This window comes from Phyllostomus discolor, chromosome 6, assembly GCF_004126475.2.
Source record: "Phyllostomus discolor isolate MPI-MPIP mPhyDis1 chromosome 6, mPhyDis1.pri.v3, whole genome shotgun sequence".
Lineage (NCBI taxonomy): Eukaryota > Metazoa > Chordata > Mammalia > Chiroptera > Phyllostomidae > Phyllostomus > Phyllostomus discolor.
In genome coordinates this window covers 159,012,822-159,027,958 of record NC_040908.2, presented here as the reverse complement: position 1 = coordinate 159,027,958, position 15,137 = coordinate 159,012,822, and the positions used below count along the sequence as shown (strand labels likewise).

The following is a 15,137-nucleotide window of genomic DNA, read 5'->3' as shown; positions in this document are numbered from 1 at the left end:
CCCTGTTGATAAGATCATGCTATGTCCTTTTGGGTAAAAAATGGACAATCTAATATATATTGGTGTATACTTTTGGAAATATTCCACAAATTGCATATATCAAATATGTACAGATTTTAAATGTCAAGTTTACTTCAATAAAGTGGTTTTCAAAAATACACATATGTGATAAATGAAAAAATATGTTTTTAAGTAACTCTGAAATAACAGAAAGGTAAAAGAAAGTCCAGATTATCTACAGGAAAAAATGTAATGTAAAGACCATTTTAGCATTCTACCTAAGTTCTAGTTTGCCACAAAATTTTTCAACCCTTAGCTTTACAACATGCCTTGTAGAATACAAAAGAAATGAGTCAAGAATTCAGTTTAAAAATTTATTTTTAATGATACAAGAAGCCTATAAATATTGAGAAATAGACAATAAATTTAAACATACACAGAATATCAAAAGGAAGTTTACTGAGATTTATTGCTACATCACAAAAAGGTAAAGATTTACATTTTTAGAAAGTGGCCACTAAAGATATATCACTGCACAAAGATTTTTAAATCGATGAATTTACAAAATTTCAGGTCCAAAGCATTCTGTCATAAAAGTCTTGATTTTTTGACCATATACCACAAACACATTCATCTCTGAATTCAATGACAAATGTTAAACATGTAAATATGTACAGAAAACTGCAAAAGGTAAATAAAAAGGACAGAAATCTTGCTTATATATGTAATAGATGTACATACCTACTTTCATAACCAGTGGTGTAGAAGAACACATTCCAAACTGTTAACAATTGCTAAGGTATTTCCATTTCCTTAATTTTTCCAAGGTATCCAAATCTTCTTCAATGTTAACATATACAGATGTGTTTCGAAAATTGCAAAATGCTTTTTTTTATTGTTGTTCAAGTACAATTGTCTCCATTTTCCCCCGACTACATCCCCCAGCCCATCCATACCCACTCCCCTCCCCAGATCCACTTGGTTTGGTCCATGTGTCCTTGTAGTTCTGAGTTTTCCCTTAATTGTTTGTGTGTTCATCAATTAAATTAACCAAAAGTAATTTGTAAAACACAAGTGAATAATCTTTCAGAGAAAGCCATTGTGTATTAAAAATATTGCAGGAATAGAAATATTCTAATGATAATGGCCAGCATTTATTAGTATTGCCTTAAATGATTCAATATTTATTATAACTGTATGGACCTGGATATATTAATTATCTTGTGTAGTTGTGGAAATGGAAACACTGAAGTCAGTGATTTATTAACGCTTACACAGCTAAAAGGAGAGTAGATATAGAATATAAATCTTCAAATGTTTGGCTCCAAAGGCAGTGCTCCTAATTACTCTGCTACATTTCTTCTCTATAGAACACATGGCATGATTTCTGAAACTATTACCAGTGTGCCAAAACTGAGCTCTGTTTCATAACAAAATTCTCTGTCATTGGAGAATGCATGGTAATTTCTCTGCTGTATTTTAAAATAGGACATTAATATTTTCTCATTTTGAGGATAAGTTGCCCTTAAAAACAATGGTCCATGTTTTTAACACATATTTTATGGCTTGTAATTATAATATGAATTTCAAAGGACATGCTTTTGGAGGTGGCCAATATTATATTTGATTACGTAAAGAATGGTTCAACAGAAATACAAACAAATGAAAGGACTTCATTGCTTTTTGGAGAGAACAAGAACATACTCCACAGGAAAGGAGAGAAAACTTAACTGTTTAGAAATGATGTTACTTTAATTGCCTGAAGTCCTGTCTCTTCTGCATGAGTCTTTTGAGAGCACTTTTCACTTCTTTATTCCTAAGGCTGTAAATGAGTGGATTCAGCATGGGAATCACAATAGTATAAAACACAGAAGCCACTTGATCTTTGCCCAAGGTATAGGATTTGCGTGGTTTTAAATATGTAAAAATCATAGTGCCATAAAAGATAGTGACTCCCAAGAGATGGGAGGCACATGTAGAGAAGGCTTTTCGCTTTCCTGAAGTGGAAGTAATTTTCAATACAGTAGTCAGAATGGACAGGTAAGACACAGATATTGTGATAAGAGAAACCATTAGAGTAGAGCCAGCAAAAATGAATATCATGATTTCCACACCATGTGTGTCAGTGCAGGACAGGTCTAGGATTGGGGAAGTGTCACAGAAAAAGTGATGGATTACATTGGAATCACAGAAATCCAGTCTGCTCATGAAAAGCACATTGATCATAGAGTTTGTAAAACCAATGAAATAGGACCCAAAGATGAGGGAGCAGCAGAATCTTTTGGACATAACAACAGGGTAGTGCAGAGGATTGCAGATAGCTACATAGCGATCATAGGCCATTGAAGAGAGAAGAAAACATTCAGCAGCACCCAAGAAGGCAAAAAAGTACATTTGGGTGAAGCAGCTTATGTATGAAATGTGCTTCATGGAGGTCAGTAAGTTCTGTAAGGTTTTAGGTGTGATGACTGTTGAGTAACTAATGTCAAGAAACGAAAGGTGACTGAGAAAAAAATACATGGGGGAGTGAAGCTGGAGATCCAGGTGGATGATCAGTATCATCCCTGTGTTTCCCAGCACACTGATCAGATATATGATGAGAAATATGATAAAGAGGACCAACTGGATCTCTTCAGATTCTGTCAGACCCATAAGGATGAAGTCAGACACATGTGTGTTATTCCTTCTGTCCATTCTGTCCAACTGCTTCAGACTATGGAGAAAGAAAGGTGATACCTGGCAGGAATGAGTTCATAAAGGTTTATTTAAATTGCTTTAATATTTCTAAAAATTAATAATAATTAATGGAGTACAGAATGTGATGTGAAATTACATTTGATTGCATAGTGTAGAAGTGGGCATACATTGACCCTTGGGCATGATATAATAAACACTATCATTTTGTGTGACTATGATAAGCCTGACACTTTTCTAAATGTTTTTCTTTATTAACATATTTCTTCCTCATGAGAACATTATACCATGGGTGCTATCTTATAGGCTCATTTTCAAAAATGAGTTCAAGGACACAGACAATTTAAGTAACTTATTCAGAGTCAGGGCTATTAAATGGTGGCTCTGCCATTCAACCAAGATAGAGTGACTTCAGAGAACAGGCTCATTATACCATATTTCTGGTTGTAATTGAAAAAAACCTAAGGAAAAATTCTTGATATGTTATATAATAAAAATTATATAAACAATTTTAATGCATGATTTTACTATCTTTTGTTTTGAAAAATATTAGATAGTAACTGAAAGTAATTTTCACATTAGGGAACCAAAGTTATACACCATATTAGTATTAATTTCCAGAAGATATGTTTTTCTATGCTGAGCATTTGAAATTTGATTTGTTCTAAAAATTATGTTTCAAACCATCTACATTGCTTGTAGACCATAATTCCATCAACTCCATAGTTCTGGTTTCACAAAGCATGGCATTTTTTTGAGTAAGGTCTGAGTAATATGTTTATGTATATATTTTGTAAAATGCCTTCTTTCTATTTCATCCTAACTAAACCCCTTAAATTTTCAGAGCAATACTTACCAAGAGCCAAAGTCAGGGGAGAAAGAAAAAAATCTTCTTCCAGTATTATCAGGCAAGAAATTTGTCAACCTTTTCTCACAAATAAAACATGAAAACTATTCGAGTCAAAAATTTCTATAATACATTCTTTCCTTAGAGTTAAATTATTTATAAAATTTTGGCCACTCATCTCTCTTTATTCTGAGTTGAAAAAGAGAAAAACTCCACTTAGAATTTTGTGAAGGCACTGGTCACACAGAAAATCTGCAGCAAATTGTGTCTGAAAGGTAATTCAGGCAGCTGTTGTGAACACAAGTGGAAAAGAGTTTCTCTTGTCTGTCTTCCAGGGCACCTCATAATAACTGAGGATTCAGGATAACACAACATTGCTCTTCCCTGGGGATCAGTCTCCAAGGAAGCTTTTCTGGCATGTTGCCAAGGACAAAAGCTCAGGGACTAAATGCAACTATGTCATGTTTTGAGGAAATATTTGCCTTTTTCCTTAGATGGCACTCGGTGAAAAACCTGGTTCCATCCTCTTTTGTGATCCTTTAAGTTTTTAACTGGGGTGGTGGAGAAGCCACTGATAGAAACATCAGCAATTACTGTGTCACTGAAACCATGAGGAATAGATTAATTCATTTTTCACAATGAAACATTTTTATGTTTACTTGTGTGATACTATCACACTATCACTGTTCATTAGGAAATAATTAGATTGCAATAAAATTCAAACAACAAAATGAGAATAGGTGTGAAATGTTGGAACATTTTGGTGAATTCCCCAAAATCATTTTTTTCCTTTATTAATGCATATGTATAAATCTATAGTTTTGGATAATTACTATTACACTGTATGTTTAGCCTCCAGCACCCATTTTGTGACCAAGATTCCATAACACATTATGACCAATGTTACACCAGCCTTTGATAAACCCACAATGTCTCGTCTTATGCATGGACTTGTGTCCAATCACCAGCTTCTCTCTAACAGGTCATCAGCTGACAAGTGTTTTAAAGCATCAAAAGGAAAATATGGTGTCGGCTCCCCATTTTGGTTTGGCGATCACCCCACTCTTCTACATAGCAATACTTTACAATTTGTTTAACTATTTTGTTGTCCTCTGTATATAATCAAGTCTTTTCTGTTTTTCTCAAACTGTATTTAGCTTTAATAAAGATGCTTTTCATAAACACTCATGGTATTTCAGGCAGGACATAGGCAGACAATTGTTAACAGTGTACAACAACTTTCCAACTCCCTTCTTCAGTGGACTGCCAAAATCAGAAAGCCACTACAAAACCCAATGGGGTCTTCATCTGCTGCTCTGAATGGGGAGAGTTTAGAGTGGGGGTGGACATTTCACATTAGCATGTTGTTTAACAGCTTTTCACCTGCTGATTCTGACTTTCAGGAAATGCAATGAAAATGGCAGAATTATCAGTCTGTAGGTGCACAATGTAAAAAGGGAGCTGCCACTTTTTTGAGGGACACCATGTCCATGGTGACACTGTAAAGTCCAGATTGCTGAACATACTGGTAACCAAACTTTCGGGGTTAAGGTCTCAACAGGTCTCTGGGCTTTAGGGAGTCAAGTCTATGCTTAAAGTGGAGAGGGAGAAAATGACATAAAAATTAATTTTAGTTTTCCCACACAACAAGGTGTCTGTGCCAAGGTGGCAACATCAATGTGTGCCAATATCAAGGGATCCCTCCTCCCAGGAACCAAGAGGAAGTCCCTCAAAACTAGAAGGGAAAAGTGTTTTTTTTTTCCCTGTCAGTGCAGCTTTGCAGACATTCTATTAATATTACATGTCCTTCCTTCAGAAACAATAATGAAGTGTTCTGGGTGCTAACAATATAGCTTAAAAAAAGTGAGACAAATTCCTGCGTTTTTATAAAACTTGATAAAAATAGTATTTCAAACTGTACAGTCACAGAATTCACAGTTATCAAACATGCACACACTTCACTTGGCCTCTCCACCACCTTCAGCTTTCTGTGCCTGGTCTGTTTTGGCATCTCCATTCTCTGCAGTGTTATTCTCATCCTTGCCAGCATCAGTTTTTCCCTTTTTCTCTATGGGTATCTTCTCTTTCTCCCTGGCAGGGGCCTTTTAGGCTTGAGCTCTGACTTTGGAGGAGTAGGTTTGGCCAATGACCTGGTGGATCTTGTCTGTGGTTCATCCTTCACCTTGGCTTTATCTCCTTGAAAATGTCCCTCCACTTTTCTCTTGGGCATAATGGCAATGGTAGTGGGATATTCAGGCTGGAGGTGGGAATGCAGCAGTGGGTAGGCTTTGGTGGACCCAGGGGTCATTCTTGCCTCCTCTTCACACTACTAGGGCTGCAGAGGGGGATGGGTTATAAAGTTTTTATACATAATCAAGTGTTTTCTTGTACATGAATTTTCAATACATGGAAAGAAAGCTATGATTCTATGCTGGGAATTATTTTTCCAAGATGTAGAAGCAAAGGAATAGTCTGAAAAGATATACACTGAGCCCTGGCGGGTGTGGCTCAGGGGATTGAGTGCTGGCCTGAGAACCGAACAGTTGCTGGTTCAATTCCCAGTTTAGGGCACATGAGTTGTAGGCCAGGTTCCCATGTGGGCGTGTACAAGAGGCCATCACACACTGATGTTTCTCTCCTCTTTCTTCCTCCCTTCCACTCTATAGATAGATATATAGACAGATAGATAAAGAGATATACACTGAAAATAAGTTTAAAATATTCTTGTGACTATTGGGTCACTTCATGCAGATGAAATCATTCTTCTTGCAGATACGAAAGTGCCTCTGACTACCCTGGACGTGGGGGTGGTCTCAGGTGTTTGGTGTGTCATTCCATACAACAAGAACTTTTGGGTTCAATCCCTTGTGAGGGTACACAAATTGGTTGCATATTTGATCCCCAGTAGTGGCACACATAAGAGGCAACTAATTGATGTTTCTACATCACATTGATATTTCTCTCTCGTGTTCTGTCTTTCCTTTACTCTCTAAAATCAAATAACATTCACTTTGGTGAGGATTTTTAAAACATCTATTAAAAGGAACTTTTTAAAGGAAGTCTGTTAATACTCCAGGAATTCAGAAGATAACTTTTGGTGTGGATAAAGATCCACTTTTTAAATGTTATTTATTTTTTTTCCATTACTATTTATCCTCATTATACCCTCTTCCATTCTCCCACTCCCTCCAAAGTAGTCACCACACTGTCGTTCTTGTCCATGGGTCTTTTGTGTTTTTGGCTCAATGCCTTCAACCCCCAAATCCAAAAGAGTGGTCAACTTCTTCTCTGTCTATGAATCTGTGTCTATTTCGCTTGTTAGTTTAGTTGAGTGAAATCATATGGCATTTGTGTTTCTCTGACTGGCTTCTTTCACTTAGCATAATGTTCTCCAGGTCCATCCATGCTGTAGCAAAGGTAAGATTTTCGTTTTTTATGGACAAGTAGTATTCCATAGTGTAAATTGCCATAGTTATTTTATCCATCCATCTACGGATAGACAGTTGACTCTTTTGAATTAGTAAAATAAAAAAAATAAAGTTCAGTTCTAAAAATAATGATGCACATTATTTAAATAATTGCTTCTGTACAGCAAAAGAAACCATCAACAAAATGAAAAGGGTACCCATTGTCTGGAATAACATATTTACCGATGATACATCTGACAAGGGGTTTAATCTCTAGGAATATGGAAAACTTACAGAACTCAACACCAGAAAGTCAAACAACCCAATTAAGAAATAGGCAAAGGACCTGAATAGACACATCTCCAAAGGAGGACATACAGATGGCCAAAAGACATTTGAAGGAATATTCAGTGTCGGTAATCATCAGAGAGATGCAAATTCATAACACAATGATGAGATGTCACCTCACCTGTCAGAATGGCCACCATCAATCACCAAACAAGAAGTGTTGGTGACAATGTAAAAGAAGGAGAACCCTTGTGCAATGCTGGATGGAATGCAGACTATGCAGTGCTATGGAAAACAGTATGGAGTATACTCAAAATTTAAAAATGGAATTTTCTTTTGACCAGTGATCCCACTTTTTGCTCATCAAGATGCAAAGATAAGGGCCCTATTGATAAGACCATGCTATGACCTTTTGGGTAAAAAATGGACAATATAGTATGTATTGGTGTGTACTTTTGGAAAAATTCCACAAATTGTACACATCTAATCTGTGCAGATTTTAAATGTCAAGTATACCTTAACAAAGTGGTTTAAAAAAAAATAAATATGTGGAAAATGAAAAAGTATGTTTTTAAATAACCCTCAAATAACAGAAAGATAAAAGAAATTCCAGATTATTTACAGGAAAAAAAATGGAATATAAAGAAATTTTAGCATTCTGCCTAAATTGAGTTTGCCTCAAAATTTTTCAACTCTTAGCTTTACAACATGTCTTATAGAATACAAATCAAATGAGTCAAGAATTTAGTTTAAGAATTTATTTTTAATGACCACAAGAAGCCGGTAAATATTGAGAAAAACGCAATAAATTTTAACATACACAGAATACCAAAAAAAAGTTTACTGAGATTTATTGCTACATCACAAAAAGGTAAAGATTTACATTTTTAGAAAGTGGCCACTAAAGATATATCACTGCACAAAGATTTTTAAATCGATGAATTTACAAAATTTCAGGTCCAAAGCATTCTGTCATAAAAGTCTTGATTTTTTGACCATATACCACAAACACATTCATCTCTGAATTCAATGACAAATGTTAAACATGTAAACATGTACAGAAAACTGCAAAAGGTAAATAAAAAGGACAGAAATCTTGCTTATATATGTAATAGATGTACATACCTACTTTCATAACCAGTGGTGTAGAAGAACACATTCCAAACTGTTAACAATTGCTAAGGTATTTCCATTTCCTTAATTTTTCCAAGGTATCCAAATCTTCTTCAATGTTAACATATACTGATGTGTTTCGAAAATTGCAAAATGCTTTTTTTATTGTTGCTCAAGTACAATTGTCTCCATTTTCCCCCGACTACATCCCCCAGCCCATCCATACCCACTCCCCTCCCCAGATCCACTTGGTTTGGTCCATGTGTCCTTGTAGTTCTGAGTTTCCCCTTAATTGTTTGTGTGTTCATCAATTAAATTAACCAAAAGTAATTTACAAAGAACAAGTGAATAATCTTTAAGAGAAAGCCATTGTGTATTAAAAATATTGCAGGATTAGAAATATTCTAATGATAATGGCCACCATTTATTAGTATTGCCTTAAATGATTCAATATTTATTAAAACTGTATGGACCTGGATATATTAATTATCTTGTGGAGTTGTGGAAATGGAAACATTGAAGTCAGTCATTTATTAACGCTTACACAGCTAAAAGAGGAGTAGATATGGACTACAAATCTTCAAATGTTTGGCTTCAAAGGCAGTGCTCCTAATTACTCTGCTACATTTCTTCTCTATATAATACATGACATGGTTCCTGAAACTATTACCAGTGTGCCAAAACTGAGCTCTGTTTCATAATAAAGTTCTCTGTCATTGGAGAATGCATGGTAATATCTGTGCTGTATTTTAAAATAGGACATTAATATTTTCTCATTTTGAGGATAAGTTGCCCTTAAAAACAATGGGCCATGTTTTTAACACATATTTTATGGCTTGTAATTATAATATGAATTTCAATGGACATGCTTTTGGAGATGGCCAATATTATATTTGATTAAGTAAAGAATGGTTCAACAGAAATACAAACAAATGAAAGGACTTCATTGCTTTTTGGAGAGAACAAGAACATACTCCACAGGAAAGGAGAGAAAACTTAACTGTTTAGAAATGATGTTACTTTAATTGCCTGAAGTCCAGTCTCTTCTGCATGAGTCTTTTGAGAGCATTTTTCACTTCTTTATTCCTAAGGCTGTAAATGAGTGGATTCAGCATGGGAATCACAATAGTATAAAACACAGAAGCCACTTGATCTTTGCCCAAGGTATAGGACTTGCGTGGTTTTAAATATGTAAAAATGGTAGTGCCATAAAAGATAGTGACTCCCAGGAGATGGGAGGCACATGTAGAGAAGGCTTTTCGCTTTCCTGAAGTGGAAGTAATTTTCAGTACAGTAGTCAGAATGGACAGGTAAGACACAGATATTGTGATAAGAGAAACCATTAGAGTAGAGCCAGCAAAAATGAATATCGTGATTTCCACACCACGTGTGTCAGTGCAGGACAGGTCTAGGATTGGGGAAGTGTCACAGAGAAAGTGATGGATTACATTGGAGTCACAGAAATCCAGTCTGCTCATGAAAAGCACATTGATCATAGAGTTTGTAAAGCCAATGAAATAGGACCCAAAGATGAGGGAGTAGCAGAGTCTTTTGGACATAACAACAGAGTAGTGCAGAGGATTGCAGATAGCTACATAGCGATCATATGCCATCAAGGAGAGAAGAAAACATTCAACAGTACCCAAGAAGATTAAAAAGTACATTTGGGTGAAGCAGCTTATGTATGAAATGTGCTTTGTGGAGGTCAGTAAGTTCTGTAAGGTTTTAGGTGTGATGGCTGTTGAGTAAGTAAGGTCAAGAAATGACAGGTGACTGAGAAAAAAATACATGGGGGTGTGAAGCTGGAGATCCAGGTGGATGATCAGTATCATCCCTGTGTTTCCCTGGACACTGACCAGGTATATGATGAGAAATATGATAAAGAGGACAAGCTGGATCTCTTCAGATTCTGTCAGCCCCATAAGGATGAAGTCAGACACATGTGTGTTATTCCTTCTGTCCATTCTGTCCACTGCTTCAAACTGTGGAGAAGGAAAGGTGATACCTGGCTGGAATGAGTTCATAAATGTCGACTTATATATTAGATTAGTATATAAAACATTTATAGTAACAAGTGGTTTACAGAATGTAATGAGGAATATAAATTTGATCACAAAATACAGAAATGGACATACATTGACCCTTGGGCATGATATAATGAAAACTATCATTTTGTGTAATTAGAGTAAGCCTGACATTCTTCCAAAGGCTTTTTCTTATTAATATATTTACTTCACATGAGAATATTATGTGAGGAGTGCTACTATTATCCACATTTTTTAAATGAGATTAAGAAACCAGACAGTTTGCATAACTTATTGAGAGTCACAGCTATTAAATATTGACTCTCTCATTCTACCAAGATAGAGAGACTTCAGAGAATAGCCTCATTTTCTGTGTTTCTGTTTATAATTTCAGAAAATGTAAGAAAATGGTTGATGTATAATAATAATAGAAAAAGAATTTTCGCGCATCATTTACTGTTCTTTTGTTTAGAAAATTATTTAATTGTAATCATAAACAAATTTCAAATGTAGTAGATCAAAATTACAAAGCACATATCAGTATTCATTTCCAGAAGATATGTTTCTGAGGTATAATATTCAAAATCTAATTTCTCCAAAGAATATATTTTTAAAACATTTATCTTACTTGTAGAACATAATTTCATCAATGCTATACTTCTGGTCTCACAGAATCTGGCATTATTTGGGGTAAGGTTTAAGTGATATGTGTATGTATACTTTTCTGGTAATACCCTCTTTTATCTGATCCTAAATAAAACTCTTAAATTTAGAAAGTAATACTTACCAAAAGCCAAAGATGGTTCCAGAAAAACAAACATTCTTCCAATATTATCAGGCAAGAACCTTGTCAACCTCAGCTTTTTCTCACAAATAAAATGTGAAAACTATTTGGGTCAAAAATTTCTGCAATGCATTCTTTCCTCTGATTTAAATTATTTATAAATTTTTGACCACTCATCTTGCTTTATTTTGAGTTTAAAAAAAGAAAATCTGAACTTAGAATTTTGTGAAAGCACTGGTCACGCAGAAAATCTGCAGGAAGTTGTGTCTGAAAGGGAATTCAGGCAGCTGTTGTGAACACAAGTGGAGCAGAGTATTTCTCATCTGTCTTCCAGGGCACCTCATAATAACTGAGGATTCAGGAAAACACAACATTGCTCTTCCCTGGGGACCAGTCTCCAAGGAATCTTTTCTGGCATGTTTCCAAGGACAAAAGCTCAGGAACTAAATTCCACTATCTCATGTTTGAGGAAATAGTTGCCTTTTTCCTTAGATGGCACACAATGAAGAGCCTGGTTTCATCCTTTTTTGTGATCCTTGAAGTTTTTAACTGGATTGGTGGAGAAGCCATTGTAGAGACATCTGCAATCGCTCTGTCACTGAAACCATCAAGGATGGATTAATTCATTTTTCACAATGAAATATTTTTATGTTCACCTGTGTGATACTATCACACTATCACTGTTCATTAGAAAATAATTAGAATGCAACAAAATTCAAAGAACAAAATGAGAACAGGTGTGAAATGTTATAACATTTTGAGCAATTCCCCACAGTTATTTTTTCCTTTATTAATGCATATGTATGAATCTACAGTTTTACATAATTACTACTACACTGTATGTTTAGCCTCCAGCACCTATTTTGTGACCAAGATTCCATGACACATTATGACCAATGTTACATCAGCCTTTGATAAACCCACAATGTCTCGTCTTGTGCATGGACTTGTGCCCCATCACCAGCTTCTCTCTAATGGGTCATCAGTTGACAAGTGTTTTAAAGCATCACAAGGAAAATATGGTGTTGGCTCCTCATTTTGGTTTGGCAATCACCCCACTCTTCTACATAGCAGTACTTTTACAATTTGTTTAACTATTTTGTTGTCCTTTGTATACAATCAAGTGTTCTCTTTTTTTTCCAACTGTATCCAGCTTTATTAAAGATACTTTTCATAAACACTCATGGTATTTCAGGCAGGACATAGGCAGACAATTGTTAACAGTGTACAACAACTTTCAAACTCCCTTCTTCAGTGGACTGCTGAAATCAGAAAGCCACTACAAAACCCAATGGGGTCTTCATCTGCTGCTCTGAATGGGGAGAGTTTAGAGTGGGGGTTGACATTTCACATTAGTATGTTGTATAACAGCTTTTCACCTACTGATTCTGACTTTCAGGAAATGCAATGAAAATGGCAGAATTGTCAGTCTGTAGGTGCACAAGGTAGAAAGAGAACTGCTGCTCTTTTGAGGGATGCCATCTCCATGGTGACACTGTAAAGTCCAGATTGCCCAACATACTGGTAACCAAGTTTTGGCAGTTCAGGTCTCAAGAGGTCTCTGGGCTTTAGGGAGTCAAGTCTATGCTTAAAGTTGAGAAGGAGAAAAGGACATAAAAATTAATTTTAGTTTTCCCACACCGCAAGGTGTCTGTACCAAGATGGCTAATGTGTGTCAACATCAAGGAGTCCCTCCTCCCAGGAACCAAGAGGAAGTCTGTCAAAACTAGAAGGGAATGGCGTTTTTTCCCTATGTTAGTCCAGTTTTGCAGACTTTCTATTGATAATATTACATGTCCTTCTTTCAGAAACAATAATGAAGTGTTCTGGGTGCTAACAATATAGCTTGAAAAAAGGTAAGACAAAATCCTGCATTTTTATAAAACTTGATAAAAATAGTATTTCAAACTGTACAGTCACCAGAAATACACTTCACTTGGCCTCTCCACCACCTTCAGCTTTCTGTGCCTGGTCTGTTTTGCCATCTCCATTCTCTGCAGGGTAATTCCAATCCTTGCCAGCGTCAGTTTTTCCCTTTTCCTCTGTGAGTACCTTCTATCCCTTCTTGGCAGGGGCCTTTTTAGGCTTGGGCTCTGGCTTTGGAGGAGTAGGTTTGGCCAATGACCTGGTGGATCTTCTCTGTGGTTCATCCCTCATCTTGGCTTTATGTCCTTGAAAATGCCCCTCAACCTTTCTCTTGGGCATAATGGCAATGGTAGTGGGATATTCAGGCTGGAGGTGGGAATGCAGCAGTGGGTAGGCTTTGGTGGACCCAGCGGTCATTCTTGCCTCCCGTTGACACTACTAGGGCTGCAGAGGGGGGTGGGTTATAAAGTTTTTATATATAGTCAAATGTTTTCTTGTATATGGACTTAAAAAGTATGGAAAGAAAGCTATAATTTTATGTTGGGTATTATTTTTTCAAGATGTAGAAACAAAGGAATAATTTGAAAAGATATAGACTGAGCCCTGGCTGTGTGGCTCAGGGGATTGAGTGCTGGCTTGAGAACCAAACAGTTGCTGGTTCAATTCCCAGTTTAGGGCACATGAGTTGCAGGCCAGGTTCCCAGGTGGGGGTGTACAAGAGGTCATCACAGACTGATGTTTCTCTGTTTCTCTTTCTCCCTCCCTTTCCCTCTATAAATAGGATAGATAGATAGATAGATAGATGGATAGAGAGATAGATAAAGAGATATACACTGAAAATAAGTTTAAAATGTTCTTGTGAATATTGGATCACTTCCTGCACATGAAATTCTTCTTCTTGCAGATATGAAAGTGTCTCTAACTGCCGTGGTGGGGGCGGGGTTCTCAGTTGTTTGGAGTGTCATTCCATACAACAAAAGTTTTGGGTTCAATTCCCTGGCTGGGTGGAAAAATTGGTTGCTTATTTGATCCCCAGTAGGGGCACATATAAGAGGCAACTTATTGATGTTTCTTTGCCACATTGATGTTTCTCTCTCTTGTTCTGTCTTTCCTTCTTTCCAAAACCAATAAACATACTCTTTGGTGAGGATTCTTAAAACATCTGTTAAAAGGAACTTTTATAGGGAAGTCTGTTAATGCTCTCAACATTCAGAAGATAATTTTAGGTGTGGATAAAGATCCACTTTTTAAATGTTATTATTTATTATTTTTTCCATTACTGTTTATCCTCCTTATACTCTCTTCCATTCTACCCACCCCCTCCCAGGTAGTCACCACAATGTTGTTCTTGTTCAAGGGTCCTCCATGTTTTTGGCTCAATGCCTTCAACCCCCAAATCCAAAACAGTGGTCAACTTCCTCTCTATCTATGAATCTGTGTCTATTTCGCCTGTTAGTTCAGTTGAGTGAAATCATATGGCATTTGTCTTTCTCTGACTGGCTTCTTCCACTTTGCATAATGCTCTCTAGGTCCATCCATGCTGTAGCAAAGATAAGATTTTCTTTTTTTTATGAACAAGTAGTATTCCATAGTGTAAATTGCCAGTTATTTTATCCATTCATCTACTGATAGACACTTAGTTGACTCTTTTGAATTAGTAAAATAAAAAAGATGAAAGTTCAGTTCTAAAAATAATGATGCACATTATTTAAATAATTGCTTCTGTACAGCAAAAGAAACCATCAACAAAATGAAAAAGGTACCTGTTGTATGGAATTACATATTTACCAATGATACATATGACAAGGGGTTTAATCTGTAGGAGTATGGAAAACTTACACAACTCAACACCAGAAAGTGAACGAACCCAATTAAGAAATAGTCAAAAGACCTGAATAGACACTTCTCCAAAGGAGGACATACAGATGGCCAAAAGACATTTGAAGAAATATTCAGTGTCAGTAATCATCAGAGAGATACCAATTCAAACCACAGTTATGAGATGTCACCTCACACCTATCAGAATAGCCATTATCAATAAATCAACAAACAACAAGTGTTGGTGACAATGTAAAAGAAAGAGAACTCTTGTTCACTCTTTCTGAAGAAAATGC

General features: G+C 36.1%; 2 protein-coding genes and 2 pseudogenes across 2 annotated transcripts; all 4 read right to left on the bottom strand.

Annotated features, from left to right (window-relative positions):
- Positions 1–1,388: 1,388 nt before the first annotated feature.
- Positions 1,389–2,744, bottom strand: LOC114500736 (olfactory receptor 8H1-like). The gene has a single exon (XM_028517505.2). The coding sequence runs from the start codon at positions 2,692–2,694 to the stop codon at positions 1,747–1,749; it is 948 nt and encodes a 315-aa protein (XP_028373306.1). The 5' UTR covers positions 2,695–2,744; the 3' UTR covers positions 1,389–1,746.
- Positions 2,745–5,499: 2,755 nt separating this feature from the next.
- On the bottom strand, positions 5,500–5,771 carry LOC114500646 (annotated as a pseudogene).
- Positions 5,772–8,902: 3,131 nt separating this feature from the next.
- LOC114500754 (olfactory receptor 8H1-like) lies at positions 8,903–10,313 on the bottom strand. The gene has a single exon (XM_028517529.2). It carries the CDS (start codon positions 10,311–10,313, stop codon positions 9,366–9,368), a length of 948 nt encoding a protein of 315 aa, XP_028373330.1. The 3' UTR covers positions 8,903–9,365.
- A 2,776-nt stretch (positions 10,314–13,089) lies between these two features.
- Positions 13,090–13,362, bottom strand: LOC114500655 (annotated as a pseudogene).
- Positions 13,363–15,137: the final 1,775 nt, after the last annotated feature.